At 45.9% G+C, this 9,805-nt stretch overlaps 1 protein-coding gene across 1 annotated transcript in view; it reads left to right on the top strand.

Annotated features, from left to right (window-relative positions):
• Window positions 1–970: 970 nt before the first annotated feature.
• CHRNB4 (cholinergic receptor nicotinic beta 4 subunit) overlaps window positions 971–9,805 on the top strand; it is a 53,009-nt gene continuing 44,174 nt past the window's right edge. The window contains exon 1 of the mRNA XM_075855133.1: window positions 971–1,734. Coding sequence (XP_075711248.1) covers window positions 1,683–1,734 — 52 coding nt within the window. The 5' untranslated portion in view covers window positions 971–1,682. The remainder of the gene's footprint in view (window positions 1,735–9,805) is intronic.

The raw sequence follows: 9,805 nt of genomic DNA, 5'->3' as shown, positions 1-9,805 counted from the left end.
TTTAGGGGCACAGTATGTGGTATAATCAGAACTTTATCTTTGTTTATAGGTGTAGAAATGTAGGAAAAGTGAGAAGCTGAAGACATCTGAGCGGCAAACTGCAGAAATGGTCTGTGACCGGGAGAAGTCATCATAGAGGTCTGGACCGGATGGAGAAAAAGACTAGAATCTGAGACGTCACCTGTGAGTCACTTAATGTAAATGTTTATTCTGCCTCTAATCAGTAATGTAGTCACTGTATGATCTGCAGTGAGATGATTGGTGGTATGATTATGATCGGGTTTATTTTTTGTGAAACAGCATCATCCAGCATATCCTTACCATTGTTCGGGCCATGCTGGGAGCTGGAAACAATTTAGTGTGAATCTATACGTCAGGGGTTGCACTAAATTGAGCTGTATTTGTGCTTGTGCTGTATATATGTACTGAGCTTGATTCTGGGGCTGTATTTATGTACTGAGCACTATTCTGGTGTTGTGTATAGAACTATATTGCTTGTAAAATGTACAAATGTTTTTATGCTCGAGTTACATAAAAAGAAATGTGGAAAAGAAAGGACACGTCGATTGGTAGAGAAAACAAACACGGCGAGGGGGAAGGAGATGTCGGGAAAGAGGTTGGGGGGGGGGGGGGCGCCAAACTGAATCTTTGCCCCGGGTGCTGGAGAACCTAGCTACGCCTCTGCCGCCACGTCTGAACGTGCCCTTATTAGCCTCTTCTGGATCTGTGCTCCTTGGACAACACCTGCGGACTGGTTTACTAGTGCTCTAGTATCCAGAACTATTCTCCCAGAAACTCCAGTCACTTCTTGACTCCTAGGACGAAGCATATAGTAATTTGAATATCAAGTAATTCAGCCATAGTCCACAAGAGGGCCTCCCAGGATAACTTGTGGGAGATGAACCGTAATACATGGCAGAAAGGTCAGGATGCAAACTACCAGATACTCGACAGAAAGGGAGAAAGCCTCTAGTCTTACCTGCGTCTCTTTTCTAAGAAAGGGAATGAACGAGCTGGAAAACCAGGGACAGTGCGCCGCGATTGGTGGTAGGAACTTACTTCACGTGCATAGGCGCTAGCTGCGTGCCACAGCAGGGAAGTATCCAGAACAACGTTTCCAACCTCTGTAAAAAGAACATCATTGTTGTAGTCAAACTGAATAGGAAACATTCTGAGCCCCTTATACACCTGTCCCAGGAGAGGACAGGAACAAACAGCAGCGGGAGAGGGGAGGAGGCTGTTTATATATGTTGTAAAAGAGCTAACCACAATCCAGGAGAAGGATTAACCTCTTCATGTACTGCTGCTAAGGATGGAAGGAAAAGGAAGGTTCCACATGTGTCGAGTGAGCGTGTTACTCGGCGCCGACATATTTACGGTGCACATTACGGATCTCACAGCAGCAGGAGAAGCTCCACACGGACAGTAACCACCAGCAGGAGCTTCTCCCGTACACCTGCTACTCACCACCCTGCAGGCGCTTACCTGCTGCCGGAGCTACGAACCTCCTCTGTGCCTTCCCCTTTCTGCTGCTCACAAACTTTAGCTGCTGTAGTCTATGTGATCCCACAGTCACATCATCCAGCTGGCAGTACCCTGGAGCCTGCTATCCCCATCCTAAACCTGCAGAGTCTATCACCCAACCACCCTGGTGCCAGGCTATAGAAGACGTCTGATGTGCCATGGGGGATCTGACCGCCCTGCTACTCATGGCCGCTCTCCTCCTGGTAGACTGTGAGTAATGTAGACTTCATTCATTATTGTTACTGACAACAATGTGTCCGCATTACTGGTGTCAATATTGAGGGGAATGAAGCAAAGCTAAGAAACTGCTGGCACACAATAGAATTGTATACAAAATAGTCTGGTGGGTGGGTGACCTGTAAGATATATCATCATAATCACATCCTTGGAATATATATAGTATTCTTCAGCCTTCATATACATGTTGTGCCACTTCATGATGATAATAACATTACATGTTTTCTTGACACAATAATAAGATGAGAAATCTGTAAGAAATTGTAATACTGTAATATAGTTATCATACTCCAAGAGTACCTTTCTTTTTTTCCAAGTATTTGTCAGCATTCAATGGACATTAACCAGGAATTTTAATGATTATTCTATTGTAATTGTCTGTATGCATCTTAGGGCACATGAGCTGATAATAATAATGATGGGTACTTGTTAAAAATGGATCATCTTATGTGGTATTCTATTTATTAGGTCCTGTCAAGTCATTTCTTCTGTTTGGGTATTTATGCTTTTCATCCCCTTTTCGTATTTTAAGCATAAGTGTATTTTCCAGTACGCTGAGTCCTAATATAATAAAACAAAACATAAGACAGCCCCAAGTGTTTTTATTTGAGCTTTATGCAGAAAATTTATTCTGATTTGTTCAAGGATCCAATTGTTTTTCATGTAATCCACTGTACTCAGCAACATCAAAGTTAAAGACATGGCATAAAAACTCAGAATGATCGCAATTCTAATAGTTTAAATTAAAATCTCACTTATCCAGTAACAAGTCTTTAGAATGTTATGGTATCCAATATAATCTATTCACATACATATGGCCAGAGCTGAGCACACATTTTACATCAGGAATAGATGAATGGACCGTTCTACTCTTGATTCACAAAATGTACGATAAAGAAGATTCAAACCCTGTGATCAGCATCAATCACATTTAGACAATGCTGACACCTAGTGGTTTATTACCTGTATGTGAGTTGTACAAAAAGTTTTCTAAAAATAATTCAGCATGGTATGTGGGTGTTCCAATATGCATTTTAAATATAAGCCTTGTTGTCACGGCAGCAAAGTCTGTGAGGGTAATATTAAAAAATAACTATATATATATATATATATATATATATATAATCCAGCAGCACAGGCTTAAATGAAAGGGGGTGCAAGCCTTAGGGAACTGACCACTGTCCCTCTAGGCAAAAAACAGTAAATAGGCAGGACTCAGAAAGGCTTACAGTGAAAAACGAGGGTGCTTTATTGACCCCAAAAGTGCGACATTTCCGCTCACACAACCTGAGCCCTTTTCAAGGCTCAGGTTGTGAGCCGAAACGTCGCACTTTTGGGGTCAATAAAGCACCCTCTTTTTTTCACTGTAAGCTTTTGTGAGTACTGCCTATTTACTGTTTTTATTTATATATAATACAATTCTGGAACATATATTCTTAGAACGCTGTGTTGTGCCATTCCTCTCTTATACCTCGTAGAAATTTATGAATAAATTAACAATGGGGTGTTACCATTCCTTTTGTGAAAGGGGTGTGTTCTTACGCAGTCTCACTCTGTCAGCAATGTTTGGACACTGCCAGTCTGAGAAGGGACTCACCCCCAATTGGTAACACCCTGTTGTCAATTTATAATTACGTTTATAGGAGGAGCAATAAAGGAACGGCAGCGTCCTAAGACAAGTTTGCTCCAGATTTGTTACTTCATGGGGAATACAATTATTTACTAAAACAAACCGGTCAGGAGAGAGACAGATCCTCTTTAAAGAGGCTGTGTCACCAGATTCTCAAATCCCTATCTCCTATTGCATGTGATCGGCGCTGCAATGTAGATAACAGTAACGTTTTTGTTTTTTTTAAAACGTTCGTTTTTGGCCAAGTTATGAGCTATTTTATATATATATATATATATATATATATATATATATATATATATATATATATATATATGCAAATGAGCTTTGAAATGGACAACTGGGCGTTTTTTTTTCGTTATGTCCAACTGGGCGTGTATTGTGTTTTTAACTGGGCGTGTTTACGTGTATGACGCTGACCAATCAGTGACCAGTCAGCATCATACACTCATGTCCATTCATTTACACAGCAGCGATCTGCAGCCGCATACACAGAGATTAACGTTAATCGAGTGTCCTGATATGGACGTCATGTGTATTCAGAATCCTGACACTTCTGACTCTTTTCTGTGAGATTTCCAGCAAGGGAAACGAAATCTCGTTTACCTCTGTAATCTCGCGAGATTACGCGTGGCTTGCTGGAATCTCACAGAAAAGATTCAGAAGTGTCAGGATTCTGAATACACATGACGTCCAGGCTGGATGGTCATGTGTATTCATTATCAGGACACTTGATTAACGTTAATCTCTGTGTATGTGGCTGCACATCGCTGCTGTGTAAATGAATGGAGAGGAGTGTATGACGCTGACTGGTCACTGATTGGTCAGCGTCATACACGTAAAAACGCCCAGTTAAAAACACAATACACGCCCAGTTGGACATAACGAGAAAAAAAACGCCCAGTTGTCCATTTCAAAGCTCATTTGCATATATATAAAATAGCTCATAACTTGGCCAAAAATGAACGTTTTTTAAAAAAAACAAACGTTGCTGTTATCTACATTGCAGCGCCGATCACATGCAATAGGAGATAGGGATTTGAGAATCTGGTGACAGAGCCTCTTTAAAGAGGCTCTGTCACCACATTATAAGTGCCCTATCTTCTACATAATGTGATCGGCGCTGTAATGTAGATTACAGCAATGTTTTTTTTATTTAGAAAAACGATAAATGTTGACAGAGTTATGACCTATTTTAGCTTTATGCTAATGACGTTCTTAATGCCCAACTGGGCGTGTTTTTACTTTTTGACCAAGTGGGCGTTTTGGAGTGAAGTGTATGACGCTGACCAATCAGCGTCATACACTTCTCTCCATTCATTTACTCTGCACATCGTGATCTTGCTAGATCACGATGTGCAGTCACATACTCCCACATTAACGTTACTGAAGTGTCTTGACAGTAAATAGACATCGCTTCCAGCCAGGACGCGATATCTATTCACAATCCCGATACTTCGGTAACGTTTGTGTGGGACTTACAGCACAGCAAGCGTAATCTCGTGAGATCACACTGTAAATGACAGTTTACAGCGTGATCTTGCGGGACTACTCTTGCTGTTGTAAAGGATCTGCCAGGCACAACTTCTGTGTATACTCCCATAGGTAATCAGTCTGCACCTGAGTGTGTGTCTCTGAGACAGACTCCATCTTCCACCACTCAGGATGGCAGGCTTAGGAGTGGGAGAGCATATCGCAGCCTGGCCAGACGGAGCTAGCTCCGCCCTCTGTCTATTTATACCTGCCTTTCCTGTTCCTCCTTTGCTTGTGATTCTTCTCGTGTGGTTTCCTGGCCCAGCTACAGCTTCTGACTATTTGATCCTGTTCCATACTGACCCTGGCTTACTGACTACTCTTCTGCTCTGCGTTTGGTACCTCGTGCACTCCTGGTTTTGACTCGGCTCGTTCACCATTCTTGTTGCTCACGGTGTTGCCGTGGGCAACTGCCCCTTTCCCTTTGCTTTGTGTTCCCTTGTCTGTTTGTCTCGTGCACTTACTGAGTGTAGGGACCGCCGCCAAGTTGTACCCCGTCGCCTAGGGCGGGTCGTTGCAAGTAGGCAGGGACAGAGTGGCGGGTAGATTAGGGCTCACTTGTCTGTTTCCCTACCCCCGTCATTACATAATCACAAGCCCATATACCTAGTCTACCCTGCTCCCTGACACTACTATGGACCCCCTTGAGACCCTGACCCAGCAAATGCAGGGTCTCTCCCTACAGGTCCAGGCCCTGGCTCAGAGGGTCAACCAGCCTGACGCTACCATGGTAGTGCCCCTCACCTCACCTCTTGAACCCCACCTCAAGTTGCCTGACCGGTTCTCAGGGGACTGGAGGACTTTTCTCTCCTTTCGGGAGAGTTGTAGGCTTTACTTCCGCTTAAAGCCTCATTCCTCAGGTTCTGAGAGCCAGCGGGTGGGTATAATTATGTCCCGGCTCCAGGAAGGGCCCCAAGAGTGGGCCTACTCCTTGGCTCCCGACGCCCCTGAACTTTCCTCCGTTGATCGTTTCTTTTCTACTCTCGGACTCATTTATGACGAGACTGAGAGGACTGCCTTTGCCGAGAGTCAGCTGGTGACCTTACGTCAGGGTAAGAGACCTGTTGAGGAGTATTGTTCTGACTTTAGGAAGTGGTGCGTAGCTTCTCGGTGGAATGACCCTGCCTTAAGGTGCCAGTTTAGGTTGGGTCTGTCGAACGCCCTGAAAGACCTGCTAGTTAGCTATCCCTCTTCTGACTCCCTAGACCAGGTTATGGCTTTAGCGGTACGACTTGACCGACGTCTCAGGGAACGGCAGCTTGAACGTTTTTGTGTTTTCCCCTCTGACTCCCCCATGATGCCTCCCGAGGTCCCGTTGCTTCGCTCTTCCACGGAAGACTCGGAGGTACCTATGCAACTTGGGGCCTCCGTGTCCCCCCGACAATGTAGAGAGTTCCGCAGGAAGAATGGTCTCTGCTTCTATTGTGGGGATGACAAGCATCAAGTGAACACCTGTCCTAGGCGTAAGAATAAGCAGCCGGAAAACTTCCGCGCCTAAGTGATCATCGGGGAGGTCACTTGGGCGCACAGGTATTTCCCGTAAATATGAAACGTAATAAAATTTTGCTTCCCTTTCAGGTCTCTTTTGGTGGTAGGTCTGCTACCGGCAGTGCCTTCGTGGATTCAGGGTCTTCTGCTAATATCATGTCTGTCGAAATTTGCTATGTCTCTAGCTATGCCTTTGATTGATTTGCCTAAACCTGTCCCGGTAGTGGGTATTGACTCCACTCCTCCTGCTAATGGTTATTTTACACAGCATACCCCTGTTTTCGAACTCCTTGTTGGCTCCATGCATTTGGAGCAGTGCTCTGTACTGTTGATGCCGGGATTATCTTCCGATTTGGTTTTAGGCCTTCCCTGGTTGCAGTTGCATAATCCCACGTTTGACTGGAATACTGGGGAGCTTACCAAATGGGGTAATGAATGCTTGACGTCATGTTTTTCTGTTAATTCTATTTCTCCCCCTGAGGAGGTGAACACGCTACCTGAGTTTGTTCAGGACTTCGCGGATGTTTTCTCTAAGGAGGCCTCCGAAGTGTTACCGCCTCATAGAGAATACGATTGCGCAATTGAATTGGTACCAGGAGCTAAGCTCCCTAAGGGTAGGATATTTAATCTCTCTTGTCCCGAACGTGAAGCCATGAGAGAGTATATCCAGGAATGTCTGGCCAAGGGTTACATTCGCCCCTCTACTTCTCCGGTAGGTGCTGGCTTCTTGAATAAGGTCACTGTAAGAAACCAGTATCCCCTTCCTTTGATTCCAAATCTCTTTAATCAGGTTCAGGGGGCCCAATGGTTCTCTAAGTTTGATCTACGGGGGGCGTATAACCTTATCCGCATCAAAGAGGGGGATGAGTGGAAGACTGCGTTTAACACGCTCGAAAGTCATTTCGAATACCTCGTCATGCCCTTTGGGTTGTGTAATGCTCCTGCGGTCTTCCAGAATTTCATAAATGAGATTTTGAGAGATTACCTGGGGGTATTTCTTGTAGTGTACCTTGATGACATTCTTGTGTTTTCCAAGGACTGGTCCTCCCACATTGAGCATGTCAGGAAGGTGCTCCAGGTCCTTCGGGAAAACAAACTGTTTGCGAAAACCGAAAAATGTGTGTTTGGGGTACAGGAGATACCATTTTTGGGTCAAATCCTCACTCCTCATGAATTCTGCATGGACCCCGCCAAGGTCCAGGCTGTGGCGGAATGGGTTCAACCTGCCTCCCTGAAGGCGTTACAGTGTTTTTTGGGGTTCACTAATTATTACAGGAGATTTATTGCTAACTTCTCGGTCATCGCTAAGCCTCTTACGGACCTCACTGGCAAAGGTGCTGATCTCCTCCACTGGCCTCCAGAGGCTGTCCAGGCTTTTGAGGTCCTTAAGAAGTGCTTTATCTCGGCCCCTGTGCTGGTTCAGCCCAACCAAATGGAGCCATTTATCGTGGAAGTTGATGCATCCGAGGTGGGAGTGGGGGCTGTCTTGTCCCAGGGTACCAGTTCCCTCACCCATCTCCGCCCCTGTGCCTACTTCTCCAGGAAGTTTTCGCCCACTGAGAGTAACTATGATATTGGCAACCGTGAACTCTTAGCCATTAAATGGGCATTTGAAGAGTGGCGCCACTTCCTGGAGGGGGCTAGGCACCAGGTAACGGTCCTTACCGACCACAAGAATCTGGTTTTCCTAGAATCTGCCCGGAGGCTCAACCCGAGACAAGCCCGATGGGCGCTATTTTTTACCAGATTCAACTTTTTGGTTACCTATAGGGCTGGGTCTAAAAATATTAAGGCCGATGCACTGTCGCATAGCTTCATGGCCAGCCCTCCTTTGGAGGAAGATCCTGCTTGTATTTTGCCTCCTGGTATAATCATTTCTTCTATCGATTCTGATTTAGTCTCTGAAATTGCAGCTGATCAAGGTTCAGCTCCCGGGAACCTTCCTGAGGACAAGCTGTTTGTTTCCCTGCAATACCGGCTAAGGTTACTTAGGGAAAATCATGACTCCGCACTATCTGGTCATCCAGGCATCCTGGGTACCAAACACCTCATTGCCAGAAACTATTGGTGGCCTGGGTTGCCTAAAGACGTTAAGGCCTACGTCGCCGCTTGTGAGGTTTGTGCTAGGTCCAAGACTCCCAGGTCCCGACCAGCGGGCTTACTACGTTCTTTGCCCATTCCCCAGAGACCTTGGACCCATATCTCCATGGATTTTATCACCGATTTGCCTCCATCTCAAGACAAGTCGGTGGTGTGGGTGGTAGTAGACCGCTTCAGTAAGATGTGCCCCTCAAGAAACTACCCAACGCCAAGACGTTAGCTACCTTGTTTGTCAAACACATCCTGCGTCTCCATGGGGTCCCTGTCAATATTGTTTCGGACAGAGGGGTACAATTTGTTTCCTTGTTTTGGAGAGCCTTCTGTAAAAAGTTGGAGATTGATCTGTCCTTTTCCTCTGCCTTCCATCCTGAAACTAATGGCCAAACTGAGAGGACTAACCAATCTCTAGAACAATATTTAAGGTGTTTCGTCTCTGACTGTCAATATGATTGGGTCTCATTCATTCCCCTCGCCGAATTTTCCCTTAATAACCGGGTCAGTAACTCGTCAGGGGTCTCCCCATTTTTCTGTAATTTTGGGTTTAATCCACGGTTCTCCTCCGTTTCACCTGGTAGTTCCAACAATCCCAAGGTAGAGGTCGTTCATCGGGAACTGTGCACAGACTGGGCCCAGGTTCAGAAGAACCTAGAGGCGTCCCAGAGGGTACAAAAAACTCAGGCTGATAGAAGACGTTCTGCTAACCCCTTGTTTATGGTCGGGGATCTGGTGTGGTTATCGTCTAGGAACTTGCGCCTTAAGGTCCGGTCCAAGAAGTTTGCTCCCCGGTTTATTGGGCCGTATAAGGTAATTGAAGTCCTCAATCCTGTCTCCTTCCGACTGGAGTTGCCCCCGTCTTTTCGAATACACGACGTGTTTCATGCCTCCCTCCTTAAACGCTGCTCCCCGTCCTTGGCTCCCTCGAGGAAACCTCCTGTTCCCGTTCTCACCCCTGAGGGGGTGGAATTCGAGGGCCAAGATTGTGGACAGCAGGATGGTCCAAGGCTCCCTCCAGTACCTGGTCCATTGGAGAGGATACGGGCCTGAAGAGAGGACTTGGGTACCCGCCCGGGATGTTCACGCTGGGGTATTGGTCAGGAAGTTCCACCTTCGTTTCCCCAATAAACCAGGTCCACTTAGAAAGGGTCCGGTGGCCCCTCATAAAAGGGGGGGTACTGTAAAGGATCTGCCAGGCACAACTTCTGTTTATACTCCCATAGGTAATCAGTCTGCACCTGAGTGTGTGTCTCTGAGACTGACTCCATCTTCCACCGCTTAGGAGTGGGAGAGCCTATC

Source organism: Rhinoderma darwinii, chromosome 3 (genome assembly GCF_050947455.1).
Source record: "Rhinoderma darwinii isolate aRhiDar2 chromosome 3, aRhiDar2.hap1, whole genome shotgun sequence".
Classification (NCBI taxonomy): Eukaryota; Metazoa; Chordata; class Amphibia; order Anura; family Rhinodermatidae; genus Rhinoderma; species Rhinoderma darwinii.
This window is presented reverse-complemented; position numbering and strand designations above follow the sequence as displayed.